Genomic DNA, 26,168 nt, shown 5'->3' on the forward strand with positions numbered 1-26,168 from the left:
GGGTAGGACCGTGAAGATGTAGTGCTGACCTTGGCAGCTGAGCACAAAATGATTCTGGTGTTCCTTATTGATGTGGTTGGATAAAGAGACATTTACCAGATCAAAAGCTGCATACTAGGTACTAGGGAATGTCAGTTTGTTCAAGCAATGAAACCACATTGGGTGCAGCAGCTACAAATGGAGTTAACACATGCTTCAATTTAGGATAATCCACTGTCAGTCTCCAAGCTCCATCTGTCTTCTGCGCTGGCCAAATAGGTGAATTGAGTGGAGATGTGGTAGAAATCACTACACTTAGATATTTCAAGTCCTTGATGGTGGCACTAATTTCTGCAATCCCTAGGAATTCTGTGTTGCTTTTAGTTTAATATTTTCTTAGATAGAAGCAGTTCTAGTGTCTTCTACTTGGCTTTTCCCAACTTATAGGTCAGTATGGTCAGGGAGCCAGCTGGGATCGGAACTGGGAAAATATCCACAGGATGGGTTCTGGGACCTACTGAGTCTACTGTGACACAGACCTGAGGTATTGATCACACGACCTCCATAAGCTCCTACTTTAACTGGTGGACCAAAGTGATGTTTTGAGTGTCCATGGAATTAGTCCCTTTTCAAAACCAGTGTCTACTAGTCTCTAAAAGTTCTGATTGTTTCTTTTTCTTCAGTGTACAGTTACCCTGGTGAAAGGTCATATGACCCTTTGGGGAAGGCTGGAAAAAAGATTAATGGTATAGATTTTTGGCAGTGTACTGAATCCTTCCACAAAAGGAATAAGCCTCTCTTTCACTGAAGTGTTTTGGTTCTTTAAACTTGCTAAAATCTGAGTATTATTTGAAAGGTTGTTACTCTACTTTTATGATTCAGGTTAGAGTTTTGTTCATTTGATCTAGATGCTTTATGCTTATGCAGATTAGGTAAAATTTTAGTAGTTTTCCTATCTGTTTTACCTATAGGAACACAATGACCAATTAGCTAATGCCATAGGTCTGCACAAGTTGGAATATTCTGATTGCTGCTTTGGCTCTGCTGTCCATTATAACAACCATGTTCACTCACCTTGCCTTGGACAGTTGATTGCCTCTACTTGGCCCCTGCTTCCTTGGGATTCATTGATCTGCTCCCATTTCATTTAGGTTTCCCAACTGAGTGACTGCAATTACCACTCTAAGGTGTGGCCTTAGAGAGAAGAGTGATCGTTGAACTCTTCAAGGATACTGGAACTCAGTTCACAAATTTATTTCTTACAGTTGTGGTAAAAGGAATGCCTTCTAGACCCTCTTATTGTGGATGAATAGGTCTTAAATGACAAATCTACTCTCAAATTCCAATCTCAAGGCTTCAGTCCCTTGCTTTATATTAAAATGAGTTAGGTCCTGTATGTCCAACTTGCTTGCTATGGACCACCTTTTGGTACCTGTTACAGCCAACCAACCAGATGAACGATTAGAACCCTTTCTAACTCCCCAAGGTACAACATCCAAAAAGAAACTCTACTTCATGAGTCCATATCAATAAATTCTGTCAACTTTATGTTTCTTCCACCATTATCCTGCACCCTTAACATCCTTTCTCACACCTGTTCCCCAGATATTAGTCCATATAAATTCGAGAACTCAAGTAATTCTTTTGGAGCATAACTTCCTGAACATGTAGTGAAACATAAAATAAGTAACATATATTTCATCTCTCCATCATCTACAGATTTATGAATCACTTTTTTAGGACTTCTACATAATAATACAACCAGTTAAAAATGAGGATGACACTCCCTTCTCAACTTATTAACACAGATAAATTATTTAAATTAATTATTTAAAATCTAAGGGAAGGCAGCCACCATTTAGTTAGTAATAGTATTCAAGAGCCTAAAGAAGGAAGAAAAAAGTACTGTTTTTTGTGTTTAAAGCTCTAGGAAAGTCCAAAGGCAGTAGACAGTTGAAATCTCTGTATGTTAGCTGTTTCTGAGTGACAGTTTTGAAGGCTCAAGGGAAAAAAAATTAATCACCAATGTGAGAAATAATACCAAGACAATAAATTAGCTATGTTTCAAATTCCACGAAGACCAAAGAAAGCAAAGATTTAATTAAATATGCATACACACATACGTTCACACACATGCACTCACACATACACAAAACCAGATTGCCAAGGATGTGCGAATATGCAACCTAATGTGTAAATCTAGAACAAAAATTTAAAAAGAGATTTAACTCATAAGTGTAAAAGTAATTGACTAGGTCTGATTTTCTTTTAGGGGTAATAACAAAAAGCTGGGTACTGTTTATGGAGTGGGAGAAGAGGGAATGAGAAAGAGAGGAGAAAAAAAAGAGAAAAGAGGGAGATATATTCTGATCAACAGTAGTAGAAAACTAGCATAAATTTGAGGATTACTTAGCATTATCTCTAAATAGAGAACTTGGAATTTCTTTTCACTTGGACGTAAAATTAAATTTGACTTTCAAACTTATGGAGTTGGAATGGCAAGTTAATGAGGGTTCTACGTACTTAGAGTGACAACTTCATAGTCACAGAATAATAGATGAAGTTGAAAGCTACCAAAGAGAATTACATAGATGAAATATCTGATTTTTAGACATGGAGAATAAAGTCAAGATTTTGAAATAATTTTTGTTATTCCACCAAGTGATTGGCTTTAAAAAGAAAAAGCTATTATTTTGAACCTAAATTCTTGAGTGATTATTTGGCTTTAGAATTTATGTTGGAGTCTTACTACAGATTGCTTAAGTTTTGTTTATTTTTGTCATGAGAATTCTGAAAATTGTCACTATTTTTCAGGAAGCTCAGTTGGTTTATATGAAGTCATGAAGTATTGGTTAGATGGGATTGAAAATACAACCTACTATTTGATTCCAAATTTGGAATTTTTTAGACTATAATATGTTTATTCACTAATTATATCTATGATTCTGAAAATATGTTGAAAATACATCTAAATATGGGACATCTGGGTGACCCAGTTTGTTGAGTGTTGGACTCTTGATTTCTGCTCAGGTCATGATCTCAGGGTCCTGTTATCCAGCCTTACATGTGGTTCCATCTTGGGTGGAGAGTCCGCTTGGGATTGTCTCTCTCCCTCTCCCTCTAGCCCTGTCTCAGTCCTGTGCTCTCTCTCTTAAAATAAATAAATAAATAAACAAATAAAACAGTACATCTAAATACAATGTAACTAGTTATTTTCTATCTCTACTTAGATCACAGACTAAGTAAACTTATAAACGGAGCCTTTATAGAAAATACAGAAACATCTTTGTATGAATTATTTTTTTTTTTAACTCAAAAAAACTTCCATGGGACACAAACTCACTAGCCTAAGTGCATATGGATTTAATTTAGATGATGTCTCAAACATTCTTATAATTTAACTTTCCTTTAATGGAAAACATTAGATAGGAGTTCTTTTATAAAATGTTAAATTAAGGGGGAAAAGAGAGAGAGAGAAGCAAACCATAAGGGACTCTTAACTATAGGGAACAAACTGAGGGTTGTTGGAGGGAGGTGGGTGGGGGGATGGCCTAAATGGGTGATGGGTATTGTATTGAGCAGGGCACTAGTTGTGATGAGCACTGGGTACTGTATATAAGTGATGAATCACTAGATTCTACATCTGAAACCAATTTTACCATATATATTAACCAACCAGAATTAAATATATATAAAACTTGAAATAATAAATAAGTAAATAAATATTAAACTAGCATATCTTTAGTGGTTTCATTTTTGTCTGTTTTCTTTAGCAACAATTCAGAATTTCTTCAGTCATAAATCAAATAGCACAGTTTAAGGCTGTTTTAAAGCCTATAAATCTATTCTTAAGGGAGCCATGAATCCAGAGTACAAACACTCACTTTCAAACTACTGAGTGAATTGATTTATTTTAAAATACCACTTTATTCCACAGACTGCTCAATAACCTTATGACATGAATAACTTCAATAAAAAAGTTGAGAGGAAGTTGAATTAGGTCATTTTGGAGTGTGTTTGTGTGTGTGTGTGTGTGTGTGTGTGTGTGTGTGTGTAGAGTGTGGAAAAGAATGTTTGATATTTATTGTGATCCTGACAATTCCTGACTTTCTGAAAACAATGAAAGTAATTAAAAGTAATTTTAGGCATAGGAAACATTTTCTCATTTATAAAGCTGCCAATTCTTACTCTTGTGAAGAAATATTTTTAGCCTTTTTAAAAAACCATATTAAGTTTGATACCTATTTGGAGAATAATATAACTTTAAACATAATAATGCCTTAAAATTATATGAAAATTATTGATTAGATTTATGAATTTTTTATTTCCTCATTGAACTGTACAAATATGCTCCTGAAAGCATTTCATATAAAATATGTCTTCATCCATTCAAATTGCTATAACAAATCACCATAGGCTGGGTAGCTTATAAACAACAGAAACTGTTCACAGTTCTGGAGACTGGAAGTGGGAGATCAGGGTGGCAACATGGTCAGGTGAGGACCCCCTTCTGACTGCAGATTTATCATTTGTTTAACCACAGGGCAGAAGGCTCAAGGGATCTCTCTGGGGTCTTTTTTCTAAGGTCATTTACCCCATTCATGAGGACTCCACACCTATGGCCTACTAAAACCATCACCTGTAGGGGTTAATCTTTTAACAAATTTTAAGATTTTAACGTATTTTGAACATAACATTCAGTTCAGACCATAGCAATATGAAAATGTCTTTTTTTCATTCTCATAAGCATTAGTATTAAGTCTTGATTTTTCACATTAATAATTATATCAGTCTTCTGGTAACTAAAATACAGAAACATCAAACCAGATTCCTCTCATTATTCATAGAAATGGTGAAGAATAATTTATAGAAGCAGGGTAGGGCAATACATCTCCACTTTCGGTTATATATTGTTCTCATCTTCAAATTCATGAAACTTTAACCAAGGAATCTTTGCCCCCAAGGGTTTGTTCTAGCACCTTGATTTCTTGTGAAATATGGTCACTGATAGAGAAAACTGCATCACAAATATGACTCATTCCCTGTCTTTTTCGTACCCATTTCTCACTTTTCTATAATCCCTCATAATTGTTTCTTCTTCTTTTCTCTCTTTTACTGTCTCTTCATGCCAGATCATGAGGCATAATATTAACTAACATTTAGTAAGCATTTGCTGAGACAGGCACTACATTAATATTGCTCTCTTCAAGTATTATCTCTTAGATCTTCTGAAAAAACACGGTGGGCAAAGTAAAAATATAATTACTATTTTTCAGATAGGGAAATGGGGATAAATTTGGAGAGTTTATGTAACCTGGAGCACTGAGCTAATTAAGTGGTGAGACATTGTATTTAAATCCAGATCTCTGCGATGGCTAGCACACTTGCTTTTAAACAATGTATCACTCTGACTCTAATTCAGGAAAAGGTCCTATGATCAAAGGCACTTCTGTGTCTCCCAGCAAACTATTTCCATTAGATCATAGTGTGTCACATTCAAAACACAATAGAGTCAAATCAGATGATGAAATGACAACAAGAAAGTATATTTATAAATGGACCTTTTTTAAAAAAACACACAGGCATACACAATATTCCATACCTAGGAATAGAAAACGAATGTTTATTACCATTGAAATTGATATTGTCAATAATCATTTTAACTTGAAATATTAACATTGTTATATGTGGAAATTTATACTTGGCACATTTTTCTTTATACATTAATGTACTATAGGAATTTGAAGGGCATTTCTTGAGGTAGAAGATGGGTATTATTATTCTCATTTTACATAGTGATTAAGCAGTTTTGTTGTAGGAACAAAGTTAGGAAGTATTCAAAATATTCAAATTTGTAATCTTATACATAATCATTATGTCATATGGAAGGGTGAGAGAAGGACCTACAAATTCCAAATAGATAACAATCTATGTGTTGTCAGTTCATTTCTTAAAATTAACCCTAACGTCCTTCTAATTACTTTTTTCTGTACTTACAGTAAAATATACAAAGAAATGATACTTATTTTATTAATTGACAAAAAGACTTCTTGAATCCTATAGATTGTATGTATAAATCATGTTATTCTTTTCTTAAGGAAGTTCAAAACAATGATGAATAGGGTATTCAGTAATGTTTAACTAATACACATATAGGCTTCATTTCATCTTTTAGATGCTTACTTGATACAATTCCTCATATACATAACTAAGAAAAAGCATTCACAAAGACAGATAGTGTTTCATCCTCTACTTGAATTATGGGACTGGCAAGGCTACTATTTCCACATATTTGTAGGAAATCAAACTATTACTCACAGAAACCAATGACTATAAAGATCACTTCAAATAAATGTAAAATTGTGATTAACTAAACTCTGCAAGACAAATGTCTAAATATGAATGTTTTCATTTTTGCTATAGAGTACATAAAAACTGAAACTACTGAACAAAGATTGATGTTCTTTACTGATGGTAGATATTACTCAAGGGTGTATATATTTTACTTTCACAGAAGAGGGTTTTCAGTATATTATCAGATATGTGAGACTAGAGGAAGTTAAGACTTATAAAGGTACCCATTATTGTAAAACCATGCAGCTGTCTACATTTTAATACTTGCAGTTTAAATTCTATATCTCAAATATTTTCTAAAAATATTTAATAAAATGCTCTCTTACTGTGGAGACTTGAAAGTTAAACTGTTTTTAATATTCCATATTGTTTTTAAACAGAAGTAGGGAAGAATATTTAAATTTTTCATTGAATTTAAGTGTGAGATAGTTTCATAGCTTGCCAGTAGGAATTGTATGCAAATCATTGACCGAGACTCCATAATTTATATTCACTTTTAAAGGATTTTATTGGATCTACCTCTTGACCTTAGTTAAATTGGTAATTTAAACTCTATTACTTTACAAGCCAACAAAACATGCATATTAGAGCTGAATTTCAAACTTTAGTCAATAGAAGGGAAACAGAGTTGGCAGATTCATGAATGTTGGTGTTATGCACAGTATAATTCAGGAAACTGTCCATTTGCATTTGCATGGTTTTAGTTAAGTAAGACTTCCTGCTTTGAACTATATTGCATTTCATTTAACTTTCTGGTATGAAAAGCAACAGTTTGAAACAGGAAGGTCTTATTTTTTAAGGGCCTACAATCAAAGGAAAGCTTCTTACTTTAAAATCAGATTTAGTAGTATGGAAGTAAATTAAAATAGACTTTCTGAATTTGTTCATTGTTTTTCCTTCCTCTGGAGAATAGCCTGATTTAAGTGTTTTTGTGTGATTCTCGAATGCATTTGTGAAATTTAATATTTACATTTTTCACTTAGGATACTGAGAATGGTTCCTGAAATATGTTTTAATGTTTTAATCAAAAAAAGGTTTATGTGGTGAATAACTAATGTATGAATTAAAAAGTGCTTTTTATTTTCTTCTGGCTCAGAATAGTGAATTTTTAAAAATCACATTTTACAAAGTTTCATCCCAATGCTATCTTTAGAAAGAGCAATAATTTAAAACCCTTTTAAAATATTAATTCCAGAAGTAAAACAATTTTCATAATCTTTATTTAAATTTCATATAAAATACATTTGTAGATTTAGAAAAGTCCATTACATTGACTTTATTTGAATTTAAATTATTTTTTTGTTTATTTATGGTTCCAAACATCTCTATGCGAGCTAGTCATTTTATAGCAGGATGCATGAAAAGTTAAATCTTTTCATAAAACCGTATACTGGAGATGCAAAGCTATTTTATCTGCTTCATATATAAGTTCAGTGTATTTTCAAATAATATTTTTAATAACAGCAAAGTGAATCAATGATTATGATTTTGTTTTTTCTGGGAAAACTCTCATGAGATATATAATGATACCAAGTTATTGGCAAAATTATTAGCCTATCTCCAAATTTCAACTGTTTCTAAAATATCTAATTATCAATATCCATTTCCTTTAAAGTCTCAGATATCCATCAGCGTAGAAGAGTGGGAAGACACCAAAGACTCCAAAGATCAAAGTCATCACCGAAGCAACCACCGCAACTCAACCTCCAGTGACCAGTCAGACCATCCCTTACTACGGAGAAAGAGCATGCAGTGGGCACGAAGACTGAGCAGAAAAGGTCCAAAACACTCTGGTAAAACAGCTGAGAAAATAACCCAGCAGCGACTGAACCTCTACAGGAGGTCAGAAAGACAAGAGCTTGCTGAACTTGTGAAAAATAGAATGAAACACTTGGGTCTTTCTACAGTAGGATATGGTATGCTCTTTAAAAGTATTGTATGCTATGGACTTGTGATTCTTGCCATAGTCTTTGCATAGTTGGTTCCAATTTAGTAAGTTAGGAATCACATTTTTGTTTCACAGGCCAGTTTGAAGGAACTACTGACATATATCTAATACAGAAAATTATAGTGATGACAGTGAAAGTAAACGCTAAAAATGTTAGTATTTGTCAGTTCTCTAGACACTCTGCTAAACTTATTATGTGAATTATCTTAATTTTAATTTTCTCCAAAACTCTTCCATTTTAGAGAGAAGGAAATAACCTGCTAATTAGCTTCTTAATAGCATGTCTGATATTTAGATCCCATTCTGTCATGCTCTCTCTCTCTCTCTCTTTTTCTCTCTCTCTCTCTCTCTCTCTCTCTCACACACACACACACACACACACTCCCACACACACCCAAACCACATCTTTTTCTAGGAACTAGTATAAAATGAATTTGAGGCATTGGCAAGTAACTAAATGTACCAGACACAAATGAACCAAAATGTTTCCATAAAATTTGTTTAGTTCCTTGTGGACCAGAAACAAAAGTCTTCAAAAGCTTTAATTTGAAGCTCAAATAGTACTTGATTTCATATAATATAGATCTGCATCAATAATTATTAAGTTCCTGTGTTGATCTATGATTGCCATAGAGACCAAAAAGCATAGCTTAAATAAATAATGCAAGGATAATTTTAAAATATATTGATTACTACTCTATGAATTTTATTTAAAAAAGAAATTTAGTCAACTTAGAGTAAAGCCAAATGATAAACAAAGTAGGTTTGTTTTATATATGTAACTTGAGTAAACCAGAAAATAAGATAATATAAATATCTTGCAGGTTAGGGAAAAAATGGAATGCATTCTATATTTGTCCCATCTCATCTTTATTACTAAAGTCTCAACTTGAAACAATGTATATAGAGAGAAATTTAATTATTGAATTAGAGAGTTTAAAAGAAGTTAACAACCTTCAAGAACTATGCTAGGTTCTTTATGTGTATTTTTCTCATTACTCTTCATAATCCTGAGTGGATAGGTGTCCTACTTTACCCTAAGAATTTGAAGCTTAGAGCTTAAAGACCTTGTTCAAGGACATACAGTTGAAATGTGTTGGAGTCAGGATTCCATATGTAATTGAAATAATTCCTTATGACTTACTTAAATGTGATACAGACTCATCTATTACCAGTAATTTTAATATAATCACACACGGTCTTACACAAAGAGTAAATTCAAAGAAAATTAGATGTTCCTTTTAAAAACAATAGCTCTTTGCTAATGTGATGACAGTATGATTGTATTTCTTATAGAACTATAGTCCTTTATTTGTGTGTACTTTTGTTAGTTATTATTCAGCTACTCTTTCTTTTTTGGAAAGTTCTAGTAAATGATTGTTCATCCAAGTTCCAGCTGTGTTTCATGAACATTGTAACTCAAGGCTGGTCCTGTAAGCAGTGTGAAAGATAACAGTTTGACTCTAAGAGACACAAAAATGCATGAACTGGATACATGGGAGAATCATCAGGGCACATATTATGTTTTTGCTAATGAAACTTCTATCAGGTACCTTGCATTTAGTTATTCTCTGTGTTGTGTGTGTTTTTTTAAATTATTTATAAATTTGTTAATTGAATTCTCACACTAACTCTTACAGAAAGGAAGAATGGGTATCGCCCACCTTCTTTTTTCTCTCTCTTTTCATCTTTCTTCCTCTCACTGTCCCATTCTAATCATCTATTCATCCCTAGGCCCATCAATCCATTCTAAGGCCATGCACTAGCCACCTTTAATAACGTAAGGATTATGAAAACAGGATTGGGATCTAACACATCATGAGCTTCTGGACTTCTCCAAGTGTTCCTAACTCACAATAATTCATCCATGCAACAGATATTATTGGCCCACACTGGGAATAGAATAATGGCCTATTCACATAGGACCTCTGCCTTGTGGAACTTATATTTCTAATATCAGCCAGTAGACTCACTGAATTATTTAACCTCTCTAAGCCTCTTTTTATCACTGTGAAATGGAATAATAATGTCTGTCTTATAAGTCTCTTGTGAGGGACAAATGGGATAATGAAGAATAATGTGCTGAGCCCAGAACTGGCATTCAGTTGATATCACCAATTTTCCATATACTGATTTAAGTACTACTGTATGTACATCTGTGCTTTACACATAAAAGGAGTAGTTTTTTTTTTTTCCTTTTCCTACCTCAACCAAACCAAACCAAACCAAACCAAACAAATTTTGCACCCTCAGGGCAATTTTGCCTCCACTGAGGATGCATGCTTTCAAACAATTTATTTTGCATGTTTGCTTTCCTTCCTTGAGAGAAAGGGAATGTCTTACTCATCTTTTCATCTTTGTATCCCCAACATATTACACATTTCCTGACACATAGGAACCCAGTAACTGCACTTTGAATGCGTGAACAAATGGAGTGCTTACAGGTGAGAAAACAGGGTCTCAAATATAAATGATTTCCTAGCCTACTAGATAGTTAAGTCAGTACTCTAACTTAATACTTTTGACTCTGTGTCTCTTTATGTACCCACTATACCTCATGTTCTTTGTACATATCATCAATATTTTATAGTGATTTATAGTTGAAAAATGTTTTTACATACATTTTAAAAAATGCATGATGATTGATTTAACCGTAAGTCATAATCTTCTTTTTTCTGAGTTAGGGATGACGTGCTCCAAAAGAATGAATAGATTACTTTTGAACTCTTGGATATGAGACATCAAGGAGAAGGAAAGGGAAGAGTTAAAAGATGACTTTTGAGGGTTTTTGTTTGAGGAACTAAGCGTATGGTGGTGACATTCTCTGAGCTTAGAAAAATAAGACAAATATGTTGGGGTAAATATAATAAATTTAACTCACTCCTAACTAGGTGATGCTGTGAAAGAAGATGAATATCTGCTGTCTGGTTCTCAAGAAAAAGAAATTAGATGTTATATAGACTTGAGACTCTACATGCTGATAAAGCATGTGGATTTTAATTAAAATCATAGGAGTAGTTGAAATAACCCCTGGTGAGGACTATAAGAGTACTTTGGAAAACATTTCAAGAATATTAAGGGAAGAAATCTTTCTTAAAAACAAGAGACTGAAATGTCTAGAACTGAAATGCCCAAAATATGATAGTATGCTATTAATTGGTTACATGTTTTATCATGACATTGATCCTTTATGCTTTCAGAAGGCCATGTGGGGCCTGGGGTGGTCAGAGGCACTCCTCAGGCTGGTTACTTCCAGCCATAAGCAGTTTTGTCTGTTACCCCACTGTGAGTACAAATATCATTTCTTATGTGTACTATGATTTGAAAAAAAATGTTGGAAAGTATTGGACTGAGATAATGATTGATAACATCAAAGAGTGTTATTGAGTATAGTGATAGGTTATGGATGGACCTTGGTGAAAGTAGTATCAGTTACATGGTATGTGTGCAAGCCAAATTTGAGTAGCTTGAGGAAGGATGTGAGGTAAGGATTTGAATATAGTGGATTTAAATATATTAGAAACCCCAAGGTATTGGAAATTTAATGTTCTATCTCATTGCTTTACCATTTATTGCTTCTATTGCTGAAGTCATGTCACAGTACAAGATAGATATGGGAACTCCAATTATTTTGTCCACATTGCATCAAATAGGAAGGAGGGAGATATCAGAGAAGGAAAGATCTCTTCAGTTAAAACATACTGTCAAGTAACTGTACTCACCATTTCTGTTATGTCCCATTGGCAAGGAATATGTCTTATTTTTGGTGGCCCAAATCTAACATTAAAGAAGACGAGAAGAATTTCCCTACTGAGAGACAATTATCTGTCTAGCATAGTAGATACTTTTTAAGAAGTTTCATTGTGAAGGAGAGGTGAGAACATGAAGCTAACTGATGGGAAAGCAGAGAGGGAAGAGAAAATGTTTGTTTTGAAGATCAGAGAGAAATGAGCATGTTTTTTAAGTTTGAGCCATTAATGAAGAAGTTGAAATACAAGAAAAAGACCCTAGTTGGAACCTTTTGCTTAGATAATTGGAAATGAGGAAATACTCATGTTTTAAATGCAGTAAACTTGTAGGTGTTTTGACAGGAAGGTAAGTAACCTTTCATGTGATATTGCATAATATACATGATGTGGCCAATATTATTTTCTAAATCTAAAAATTCAATTCTACAACACATCTTGCCCAAAGATTTGAAAGATGGAATTTGAGGACCTCTATATTTTGGTAAAATAGCTAAAGTGAAAATCTCCAAATTCTGCTTTCTTCCCATTGAATTTTTGGGAGAAATTTCTTCAATATAATTTCTAAAACTTCCTCTCAAAATTCATGGCATTGTATACAAACTGGCCATGTGTTTTTGGTAAAGTCACTATCACCCTGAAATTCACGTTCTTTAACCATCAAATAAGGATAATAAAGTCTTCCTAAAGGGGTGTGGTATAAAATAATAAAATGTATGTTAAAAAAACCAACTTTTTAATCTGTAAGCTATCTGCAAATATGAATAATTATACTTATCTTTATGTTCATAGCTGGCACTATTCTTCAGCAATCTGTTTATAATAGCTCTCACATTCACAAAAAATTATTCTTTCTAACTTTTGACAGATTCTTAATGATTAGTTCCCAGAATGGCACACACTATTAAGTATAAAGTGGCAAGTAAGTCTTCCCAGTATGACTGCTCCTATGGGTGTTAACCAATTTTGACATGGATTGTAAGCTTCATACTGTTACTAGAAGATGAAATGCGAAGATAGAAAAAAAAATAAAATCCTTTTAAGTGACAAAGAAGTAACTAGTAGTTATCCACTGACTTTCATTACATCTATTAGAAGGTCTTAGTTTCTTTCTGAAGTAGATTTATAAATGCCTGAAATAATGGACAAATTAAACGAGTACTAGTTTATTTTATGTTTTTGTTTTTGTTTTTGTTTTGTTTTGTTTTGTTTTTAGACAATAAGGAGACTTAATTCTTTCATTCTCTTTCTTATGGAAAGAAATAAGCAAAATTAACCAAAAGGATTATTATTCCAACCCAAAGTTATGATAGATAAGGTAGTGGTATAAGTAGTAGTAGCCATAGCAATAGTAGTAGTAGTAGTAGTAGTAGTACTAGTAACAGTCATCAACATCTCATATTTTTATAAACCAATTATCATTTTTATGTTTTAAAAAAATTTCCCCCAAATCTTAGTCAATAAATCAGGTACCTTGTCTAATACAATATTATTGACAATTTTTCTAAAACAAATTACCAAAGAGGGAAAAGGTACCATAGCTAGATATTTCTTCTAGAATGTTTTGCAAGTTTTAGTACTTAGGAGGAATAATATGAATATCTGAGGTCACTGTAGCAACTTCATCAACAATTTAGTACTTCAAAAAAATCAATATTAAATTTTTATTATTTTTGAAATGTTTTGTTTACCTTTTTCCAATAAAAATAAGTATAACAATATTGACATGCAAAGTCAAAATGCTCCCAGTGTAGATTCCCAGAATATGGATGATTTTATGTTACTCTGTATTTCCAGAACTGATTCACATGAGATGGCAGTCAGAAACAGAAGGATACATAGATGTGCTTGTTTTATGTTCATCTCATTCTGTATATAGAATATTAATAGAAAAAAACAAACTCAGTGGTTTTCTCAATAGATAAAGTAATGAAGCTTTCAAAGGGGGCAGTTGTTTAGCTGATAATGATTTCTGATAAATAGAACTATTTGGGCAATGAATTTTTCATATATCCCTAAATTAAGACTATATAGTTTTGTTTCATGGATTTGTAACATGTCCTTCCCAGAACATTGATTTTTCAATGATATCAATATTTTTACATAATTTAATACCACAGTCAATTGCATTCAAATATACATATATTTTATCATTATGACTAGAAGTTCAAATGTGTTTTAGCATGTGTGTAAGAAAATGTGGCCAATTTGAATAAAATGAAATAATTTTTACCATTGAGAAAAAAAGTTTATTGGTTGAATGAACTTCTTACTCAATAGTTTTTGAGAGAGCAGAGAATGGCTTCCTAATTGTATTAAAATAACAAAAAGAAACTTCCAGTTATGATGACTATTTATCTTTTCAATTTAAATAACTAAAAAAATATAGATCAATAGTATGCAGACAGACTCTGGACAAAAGAAAGCATATAACTTTATTACTTGAGGAAAAAGAATCAAATGAATTAAGCCTTATACAGGCTAGAAGGCAAGGAGGTGGACCCAAAATAAAATATTATACATACATATATATGAGCTTTCCCAGTAGAAAAATCTATTAAAGAAACAGGTCCAGAAAAATGTGAAGATTAAAGTAGTTATTACAGTATGGTTTATATGTCCAAGATATTGAGGAACATGGAAGGATGATAAGGAGAGAAACTAAAGATATAAAAGAGACCATACTGAACTTTGTAGAGGACAGAATTTATGATGCAGTTTCAAAATGAAATGTATGCTGGATGACATCAACATCAGGATAACTACTGCAGAAGAAAATATCAGTGATCATAAAGCCATAGCAATAGACTATCCAAAATGCAGAAGAGAGAGAGGGTAAAAAAACACTTGAAAAGATAGTGTTACTTACTGATGGGACAGTATAAAGTAGTCATGTAATTGGTGTCCCAAAAGGAAAGAAGTGAATGGATATTTGAAGAAATAATGACCATAATTTTTCCAAATTTGATGGGAACTCTACTCAAGATCTTAGAAGCCCAGTGAAACTCAAGCCATGTAACAAATGAAATAATGCCAAGACAGTATACAAAATTGCTGAAAGACTTCAAAAGGAGCCAGAGGAAAAGGTCACTTTATGAATGAAAAACAAATACGCTTGACTCTTAAACAACACAAATTGAACTGTGCAGGTCCACTTATATGTGGATTGTTTTCAATAAATACACATACAGTAATCTAAATGTATTTTCTCATGATTTTCCTTAAAACATTTGTTCTCTAGCTTACTTTATTGTAAGAGAACAGTATAATACATATACAAATATATGTTAAGTGACTATTTATTTGTAAGGCCCTTAGTCAATAGTAGGCTATCGGTAGTCAAGTTTGGGGGAATCATCTGTTATAAGCAGATTTTCTACTGCACAGGAAGTTGGCAGCACTAATTCTGCATTGTTTGAGGAGTAGCTGTGCAAGGATGACAGCAGACTTTTTGACAGAAACTTTGCAAACCAAAACACAATAAAGGAACATCTTTGGAGTACTGAAAAAAATAGTTTACCTAAAACTTTATACTCAATAAAAATATATTTTAAAAATAAAAGCAAATAAAGACTGTTTTAGACAAACAAAAGGTGCGAGAAGTTGTCAACAACAGATCTGCACTATGAAAAAAATATTAAAGGAAGTTCTTAAGACAGAAGAAATTTCATGCCCCGCAGAAATTTAGATCGAAAAAGAAATGGTTGGGGCAACGGGCTGGCTCAGTGAGAAGAACATGTGACTCTTGGGGTCCTGGGTTCCGGCCCTATGTTGGATGTTAGAGATTATTAAAAAACAAAACAAAGCAAAAACCTTTTTAAAAAGATAAAAAGAAATGTAAATTTTGAGAAAATATCAAATTTATGTTTCTAATTTATGCATTTATTTAAAGATAATTTTTTGCTAAAAATAATTAATTACAATTAATTATTTTACTAAAAATAATTATTTTTTTGCTAAAGATAATTAATTTGCTTATAACAAACATTTTAAGATTTATAGAATTTATAGAATATATAGAAGCAAAAATATATGACAATAACTCAAATAATAGGAATGGAGTAATCAAGATCTAATGTAGCAAGCTTGTTACACTACACATGAAGTGGCAGTTATTTAAGTGTAGCCACTGAGAAGTTCAAGCTGTATATTGTAAACCGTAGAGCAAGGATAACAAAGTATAGCACATGTGTTTTTGCTTTAAAAAAAAAAAAACTTATACAGGAATTCAGTAAAGTGTCAGGATATAAAATGAATGCACAGAAATCAGTTGCATTTCTCTACACCAACAGCAAGACAGAAGAAAGGGAAATTAAGGAGTCAATCCCATTTACAATTGCACCCAAAACCATAAGATACCTAGGAATAAACCTAACCAAAGAGACACAGAATCTATACTCAGAAAACTATAAAGTACTCATGAAAGAAATTGAGGAAGACACAAAGAAATGGAAAAATGTTCCATGCTCCTGGATTGGAAGAATAAATATTGTGAAAATGTCTATGCTACCTAAAGCAATCTACACATTTAATGCAATTCCTATCAAAGTACCATCCATCTTTTTCAAAGAAATGGAACAAATAATTCTAAAATTTATATGGAACCAGAAAAGACCTCGAATAGCTAAAGGGATATTGAAAAAGAAAGCCAACGTTGATGGCATCACAATTCCGGACTTCAAGCTCTATTACAAAGCTGTCATCATCAAGACAGCATGGTACTGGCACAAAAACAGACCCATAGATCAATGGAACAGAATAGAGAGCCCAGAAATAGACTCTCAACTCTATGGTCAACTAATCTTCGACAAAGCAGGAAAGAATGTCCAATGGAAAAAAGACAGCCTCTTCAATAAATGGTGCTGGGAAAATTGGACAGCCACATGCAGAAAAATGAAATTGGACCATTTCCTTACACCACACACGAAAATAGACTCAAAATGGATGAAGGACCTCAATGTGCGAAAGGAATCCATCAAAATCCTTGAGGAGAACACAGGCAGCAACCTCTTCGACCTCAGCCGCAGCAACATCTTCCTAGGAACAACGCCAAAGGGAAGCAAGGGCAAAAATGAACTATTGGGATCTCATCAAGATCAAAAACTTTTGCACAGCAAAGGAAACAGTGAACAAAATCAAAAGACAACTGACAGAATGGGAGAAGATATTTGCAAACGACATATCAGATAAAGGACTAGTGTCCAGAATCTATAAAGAGCTTAGCAAACTCAACACCCAAAGAACAAATAATCCAATCAAGAAATGGGCAGAGGACATGAACAGACATTTCTGCAAAGAAGACATCCAGATGGCCAACAGACACATGAAAAAGTGCTCCATATCACTCGGCATCAGGGAAATACAAATCAAAACCACAATGCGATATCACCTCACACCAGTCAGAATGGCTAAAATCAACAAGTCAGGAAATGACAGATGCTGGCGAGGATGCGGAGAAAGGGGAACCCTCCTACACTGTTGGTGGGAATGCAAGCTGGTGCAACCTCTCTGGAAAACAGCATGGAGGTTCCTCAAAATGTTGAAAATAGAACTGCCCTATGACCCAGCAATTGCACTATTGGGTATTTACCCTAAAGATCCAAACGTAGTGATCCAAAGGGGCACGTGTACTCGAATGTTTATAGCAGCAATGTCCACAATAGCCAAACTATGGAAAGAACCTAGATGTCCATCAACAGATGAATGGATCAAGAAGATGTGGTATATATACACAATGGAATACTATGCAGCCATCAAAAGAAATGAAATCTTGCCATTTGCGACAACATGGATGGAACTAGAGCGTATCATGCTTAGCGAAATAAGTCAGGCGGAGAAAGACAACTATCATATGATCTCCCTGATATGAGGAAGTGGTGTTGCAACATGGGGGCTTAAGTGGGTACGAGAAGAATAAACGAAGGAAGATGGGATTGGGAGGGAGACAAACCATAAGTGACTCTTAATCTCACAAAACAAACTGAGGGTTGCTGGGGGGAGGGGGTTTGGGAGAAGGGGGTGGTATTATGGACATTGGGGAGGGTATGTGCTTTGGTGAGTGCTGTGAAGTGTGTAAACCTGGTGATTCACAGACCTGTACCACTGGGGATAAAAATACATGTTTATAAAAAATAAAAAATTATATTAAAAAAAAATGTAAATTAAATACATTGGAAGGGGAGGTGAAAAAAAAAAAAAAGCAACCATCCTTGCTTATTTGTTCTATCTATGGCCACTTTCACTTTACAGTGTAAAAATAAATTTAATAAATGCAACAGATCATATGGCCCCAAAGCCTGAAATATTTACTACCTGGCCCTTTACAGGAAAACATTTGCCAAATAATGACCAAGAGAAACTACAAAATAATTAAATCAAAGTGATGCATTTAATAACCAATGATGCAAATAAATAAGAATAATTATAAAAAGAAATTTTTAAAATCTCAATTAATCTAACAAGTAGAGAGGGTAGAAGAGAGGAACAAAAAACCATATGGGGCAAATAAAACAACTAGCAAGAGGTAGATTTAAACCCAACTTTACTGATATTTGCTTTAAATATAAAGGGATTAAGCATTTCAATGAAAAGAAATCATCATAATTAAATTAAAAGAGGCAAGACTCAACTCTGCATTGTCTATAAACCCAACAAAAATTTAAAGAAACAAAGAGGTTAATAGTAAAAGCATAAAAATACATAATATCTTCAATTTTGAATTCTCTATCACATTAGAAAATTGCAAGTTGGTTTGGTTTTTTAATATTTATAAAGGTAATGGATTTTAAAAGGTTAGGAAATATTGAATACTGTATTTTAAAAGGGAAATTGGGCCTAAAAGAGCTAGTTTTGTGTATGAAGCTAGTTTGGAGTAATTCTTGGCAGAGTTGAAACTGAACAGTTTCTGAAGCTTGACTTTATATCATGCTACTTGTTTCACTAATTTTTTTATTAACATATAATGTGTTATTTGCTTCAGGGATACAGGTCTGTGTATTATCAGTATTACACAATTCAGAGCACTCACCATTTGTTCCATTAATTTTAAACAATTCTAGATTGTTCTAATTATAATCTTGATTTCTTAATGGTTTATATGAAGTGAGGTTAAAAGAGTCCTGATTTTTATCTTGTGTATCATAAAATAGTTTTAAATTATTAGAAGGTAATAAGAATTATTTTAAATAGAATGATTCTTTTACCTTTACCTCTAACCACTTCCCCCAACACCCCAAATAGACTGGTAAGTTCTGTAAATTTACAAAATAGCTGTACTCATAAGCATAGCTTGGTACTAAACTGAAACGTGAGCAAATTAGGTCAGCACTATAAAACTAGCTACTTTTTTTTTTTTAAGATTTTATTTATTTATTTGACAGACAGAGATCACAAGTAGGCAGAGACACAGGCAGAGAGGAGGAAGCAGGCCCCCTGCTGAGCAGGTCATGCATCATGACCCCAGCGGAAGGCAGAGAATTAACCCACTGAGCCACCCAGGCGCCCCAAAACTAGCTAGTTTTACAGCTGGATAACACGTAACATGCTTAGAAGTTCAGAAGAGGGAAAATTAAATCATGGGTGGGCTTTGCTATTACTGATTATTTGGATTATTGGACTACGTAGAAGTAAGCACTGTGCAACTGCGAGTATTTATTTTCCTCAATAAGGTATTTCTTGCAGTGACTGAAGAAAAATATACCATCAGTCTAGTACAACATCAATTTCTTCATCATTATTTGCTTTTCTCATCAGCATATATGCTGCTGTATCTGCTGTTGCACTCATTCATCCATACATGCTGCTGAATCTCCCTTCTAAAACAATCTCAGTGTCTCCTTTCCTCCCTCCCTCATTCCTCCCTTCCTTCCTCCCTGTCTCTCTCCACCTTCACTCTCTCAGGTTCTCTAGCTATCTGTTCTTCTCTCCTTCCAAGTATCCTCCATTTCCATTGCTCCCAAGCCCCCATCATCTTTCACCTGGGTCTCTATACTGTTCATCTACTCTTCTTGAGCCCAGGTTTGAGCCCTAATGTCCATTTCCCATAGAGCAGCCACGTGAGGTGATATATTCATAGGAAATTAGATCATACCACTCAGTCTCCCACCCTCGTAACCCTCTCATGGCTTCCCATTGCTTTTAGAATAAAATTTGAGCTTCTGATCAAGGTCTATAAAGTGCTAAAGGATCTGGTCCTAGTTTGACTTTCAACATTGTCCACAGTTAATCTCCTTCTTTGTCACTTTAGTCCATCCGGGCCTGTTTTCTGCAATTTTAACTGAGCTTCCCATTGCTGTTCTCTTTGAACACTTTTCTTTCCTGTCTTTGCATGCTAACACCTTCATATTTCCATACCTAGATGGTTATTCTTTACAAGTTATGGATGGATTTTGCCACTACAATAGTAATGAGAAACCTTTATACAGCACTTGATATAAATCAGGTACCGATTCTAAGAACTGTATGCTTATATTGTTACTTTTAAATTATTTTTATTATTCATTTATAATTTAATTTGAACAATAACCTATAAGATAGCACTACTGTTTCCCCCATTTTACAGCACAAGAAATTAAAACTAAGCACAAGAGCTTAAAAGAAATTAAGTAATTTGCCTAAGGCCTTAGCATGAGTAATTGGAAAAGCTGGATTTTAATGCAGGCGCTCTGGTTTCAGAATCTGCATTCTTAACTGAGTCTCTTATTGATATCTTTGTATTATTTAATCGTCTCTTTAATTACATAACACATAATGGTTATGTTTTTGGAAATATTTAGTGAAACCTACATCAATGTATGTAAAATTTAAATTTCTTTCTGATAAAATTTATTCTCCTTATGTGAAAATACTCTTAAAATTTGTCAACAGGAACTATTTTGTAAGAACAGTAGGAGGATAAAAAGGATAAATCTTTTTCCTTTCTTAATGGGATCTACTGACATGAAATATTCTAAGCAGAATATTTGCTCTATGTAGATTTTGATTGAATAATTGCATATGCTAATTAATACAGCAAAATAAATTTATTGGTAAATAGTACTAGAAATTTTTTTAATTTGACAATTTTTTTTTAATTTGACAATGTCTTTTAACATTTTCAATATTCTGGTATACTTATTTTAATTTTTCATAAGAATAGCTTCATTTAAGATAATTATATCAATGAGGAAGTAATTTCAGCAAAACAATATAAATATATAATGATACAATGATTTTTATTTTGCCAGGGTCAGAAATTAATTGTCAGGAACACATTGAATATGCTCACAACAGATTTCTTAGCACATATTTTCCTGATAGGAAATAAAATATTGATTCTGGTTCTGATTCTGAACCAAATATTCCAGGGCAATTTTATTTTATTCACTAAATATGTTGTAGTTTTGGTAATAAAGAGCCTTATTTCATTTACTGGGACTTTGTCACCACCAATGATGATGATGGTGGTGATGATTATGATTATGGCAGGAAACCTACCACAGTTGCCCTTCCAGAATTCAGAAATAACAAATAAATATAAGGAATGGCCAGTAGAGACAGTAATACCAGACCTGGCAGTGGTAAAACTAGGTCATGGAATATCGTTTTGATATGTGACCACAACCACAGTAGATTTTTAAAACCTTGCTTCCTAATTCTTAATCACAGAGTCACAAAGAGAAGAATAAACTGCTGAACTTTCCAACAAAACAGACCAGAATTAACTCGACAGCAAGGCAGACATGAAAGACAAAGAGAGAATAACTTTGAACTCAGCCATTTATTTTAATTTCTTTTAACCTAACACTGAGGAGAAGTCAGTGAGGGGGTGGGGGCGGGGGAGTGAGGAAGAAACCAGGAGTGTGATGAATTCTGATTGTGTAACCCATGTCTTGATATATATCATATGGGATTACTGAATTGAGCACATTAACATTTCCTTCAATTTCTGGAGTGCATGGAAAGATGAAAATCTTCAGAATGATAAATAAAACAGATTACTTGAGCAGAAAAAAAATTATCAACACAATAGTTATGACTACTGCTATAAAGTTCTGTTATTTCCACAGTTTTTACACCTGTAACCGGCAAACCATGACTTCATGCCAGAAGGCAAATGAGTGCAACATTGTGTTAATAATCAAGGAGAAGGGTTGGGTATTGATATTGACTGAAAAGTTATTTGTTAAAATTGTTTTCTCTAATGCCATTGTTTAACATTGTTCACTGTTTATATGAGAAATTTCAATAATGCCACTGTTTATATAAGAAGTTGAGTTATACATACCCAAATGAGGTGGAGATTCTCTACTAGACCTGTTTTATTTTGGGTAGCCTGCTTAAGTCTCTAGAATGTACTATCGATCTGTTCCTTTGTATGGCCCTTGTGGATATTCTCATTAGGGGAAAGTTTCTCAAAAAGTAGAGATAAATCAAAATTCCTTTTTATCTAGAAAAGGAATCTTGGTCATCGCCTGCTCGTATAATATGTTTTGAGTCGGAATTTTACCTTATTTAAAGTAAGGTCATCATATTATATTCATTAGAATTCTGAGCTCCAACTGTTTGAGTTAGCCATTTACCCCCAAGTATAATGGACAGGTTTAAAATACAGGATACAAGTGAAAATACAGGATTCTCAGTTAAATTTGAATATCAGATAAACAACATATGAATGTTTTAGTATAAGAATGCCACAAACAGTATTTGGGACATATTTATACCAAAATTTATTAGTTTTTATCTGAAATTCAGATTTCACCAGGCATTCTCTATATGGTCCAACAACACTTATCCATCTGCCAGGATACTATTCCTTGTGTCCGCCCTAGAGATATGCAACCAAATATGTTCCTTTTTTTGGAATATAAATTTGATGATTTTATGATTATAATAGTTTTACTTGCAAACTTATGGTAAGTTTGATTATACTGCAGTTTATCTTCCTTGTAAGTTAAGGATTTTCATGTATAGACTTTAAAAATTGGACACATCTACATGACAACTTAAACTATCATCACTGAAAATATTATTAAATTTTACACATTCAAGTGGTAAGTTTCTAGTTAGAGGTACACAGTGGTAGACATTATTTAGCAAAAATGATATCTATTTTCCAGTGCAGGAAATTATCAGTCAACTATGTTGGCCTAAAAAAGACTTTTATTTTAACTTTATGCATTTGAGTACTATGTATCTCCATCGGTATGAAATATATTTTTAGACTTTGGATCAAGCTGCAAAATTTAGTACCTTGTTTTAGAAACCAAGCTTATCTGTAACTGAAGTGGATAGAAGGATACTATGTGTGGCTCTAGAGCAGGATTTTAAACAGTACCTTCACAGCCTAAAAATGTCACCCTTGAGAGGATTAATGTTTATTGAAGTACATGTCCACATGGTTTTATATATACATCTTATCAGGATTTGAACTTTGACAGCTAAAAAGCTGAGATTTCAAAGCTGTTTTATTTTTCAGCGTCCTATATAATACCAAGTTAGCTCTCCAAACTTGAAGAGTGACAATGTCTTCAGAGTGAATTGAAAAAATTAAAAAGACAAAGCCTTTTATTTTAAAAATACATATTGTTTTAGAGGAACAACAAAAAATTTAGTAATACACCTCCCTTGAAACTTACAGTTAATTCTGTTCTACAGGATTCTTTGTATTTTGCAAAAGCATTAGCATAACCTATATCAGATATATCCTGTAACAATGCAAAACATATTTAGAGCCTTCAAGCTTTTTAGATACATTTCTGTTGTGTTTTTTAAACAGAATGTCATCAGATGATTTTTCACAGCATTTCCCGTATGCATATTCATATCTGGGATGGCCATCTTTAAGCACAATTATTTTTTATAATTGAGAAGGCATAATAAATTAATGAACATCTTGTCTAGATAGTTCTTTAATAGAAATACTTTTTCAGTGTAATAGCTTAAAGGGTATAATATAACTGTAGTTTTTCTGAACAGAGTTAGATACTTTATTTTTATCATCTGTTGGAACAAAAAATGAGTACCTGTCAGATATTTCCAATGACAGTCATTTGAAAATAGTCAAAGTTATGTACACAATCATGCTGTGGGCAAAACTATGGCAAGTTCTCATGGACAGCTATATGGTTTGAAGATTAGATGCTCTACAGTAATTCCTGTAATTTTCTGTAAGTAGTATAACAAACTTGGCATTTATTTATCTTCTAGATGAAATGAATGATCATCAAAGTACCCTCTCCTACATCCTGATTAACCCGTCTCCAGATACCAGACTAGAGCTGAACGATGTTGTGTAAGTTGATCTCCTATTTCACAGAAGCTATTTATTTTTAGGAAACTAGTAATTTATTTATTTCTATATTTTTGTTTCTACCTCTTGTGTCATAAATGCTTAGAAACTGCCAGTCTAATTTCTATGTTCAATAAACAAATTCATTTTATGTATTTCTATGTATAATATTATAAAAAGCATTGTAGAATTGTAGAGGTATAAAAGAAGGAAGTAGCAGCGGGAATTCTGTACTTCTGAGTTCATACATATTTGGAGAAATAAAACAAAATATGCAGAATAATAAGAGAACAGCTCAGAGGAAAACCTGAAATTCTCCACATTATCTAGTTTTAAATACCTGAGAGTTCCCAAAAGCTCTAAGTAAAATAAGTCAGAACACTTACTAGGAAAATGTCTATGTAGTAACCTGAGTAATCAAAAACTCTGTGCCATGCATGTACAATTGCACTAGTGTTTCCTTAAAAGTGCGATACAGAGATAAGACATTTTTTCTGATTCCCAAGTCTTACACTTTAATTAACAAACTACAATTTAAACATAAAAATTTGATAGCAATATATAATATCACTTTATTACTAATGAATTAAACACCAACTGAGTGAAACTGTGTTTTTCTGATTTCAAAGAGGAAGACATTATTGTGAGTTACAGGATATGAGGATTTGAACCAGACTTTGAAAGGTGAATAAGATTTGTGTAGGTGGAAAGCACAGGACGTTCCAGAGCAAGGAACTGCATAATGTGCTTCTTTTGTTAACACTAGAGAGTCCAGTTTGATCCTAGTAAAAAAGCTTTGTATTACTAACATCTCGGTTGTCCACTAAACATAATATTGAAGATGTATATTGAACCTGACTCTGGGGGTACTTTAGGTAACAAAATAGGTTTAAACTGAGTTTAAAAATAGGTTTTAAAAAAAATAGGTTTAAACTTCCCATTATAGGCAATGGGAAGTACTTAGATATATGAACAAGAAAGTAGCAAGATTTTAGAAAAGGTATTTTGATAGTTAATGGTGTAAGCCTAAGGGAGAAATATCTAATACAGATTTGCCCTTGAGGTCCATCGTCCTGAGGCTGAGCAGGATCAAGAGCTGCTGAGCTAAGGTAGCTAATTCCAGATTGCACTACTGATATAATACAAACACCAAAGATCCAAAAGCCTTGGTGGGTGTGAGGTCAACAGGATGTGTTTGTATCTGTAATCAGGAAAATCAGTAATAAAGTCAGAGACTGGTAGGACTGAGAATATTCTGTGATACAGAGCATAAGATAGATCTATGCAAGTGGTATGAAGCTAAAGCTAGTAATATGCCACAGATTAGAAGGCTGCCTTTATATATTTTGTGGGATATTTTGGCTGGAATGGAAAGGATATATGTATTTGAAAGAGCTTTGCAAGAAACAGTTGAATTGATTAACAGGATGGATTAAGACTGAAACAGAAATGAAAATAGGGAAACTAGTCAAATTGCTGTTAGGCAAGTGTGCGAAAGATAAGAATCTCTCATAGCATGAAGATAATGGATTGTAGAGGAGGTTTCTGTGTATATACACTTATAAAGGCAAAGAGTAAGACCTGTCATTGGTGTGGGAATTGGAAAAGAAGAAGTGTAATATGGCTTTATGATTCCAATACTATAGAGAACCCAGAAATGGACCCACAACTGTATAGTCAACTAAGCTTTGACTAAGGAGGAAAGAATATCCAATGGAAAAAAAGGCAGTCTCTTTAATAAATGGTTAGGAAAACTGGACAGCAACATGCAGAAGAATGAAACTGGACCACTTTCTTATACCATACATAAAAATAAATCAAAATGGATGAAATGTGAGACAGGAAACCATCAAAATCCTAGGGAAAGAACACA

At 33.3% G+C, this 26,168-nt stretch overlaps 1 protein-coding gene across 4 annotated transcripts in view; it reads left to right on the plus strand.

Moving 5' to 3' along the window:
* KCNT2 (potassium sodium-activated channel subfamily T member 2) overlaps positions 1-26,168 on the plus strand; it is a 351,736-nt gene that overhangs the window by 317,255 nt on the left and 8,313 nt on the right. For all 4 annotated transcript variants that reach the window (XM_059146350.1, XM_059146351.1, XM_059146352.1 and 1 more), the window contains 2 exons: positions 7,949-8,249; positions 24,214-24,298. In XM_059146350.1, coding sequence (XP_059002333.1) covers positions 7,949-8,249; positions 24,214-24,298 — 386 coding nt within the window. The remainder of the gene's footprint in view (positions 1-7,948; positions 8,250-24,213; positions 24,299-26,168) is intronic.

Source organism: Mustela lutreola, chromosome 14 (genome assembly GCF_030435805.1).
Source record: "Mustela lutreola isolate mMusLut2 chromosome 14, mMusLut2.pri, whole genome shotgun sequence".
NCBI lineage: Eukaryota > Metazoa > Chordata > Mammalia > Carnivora > Mustelidae > Mustela > Mustela lutreola.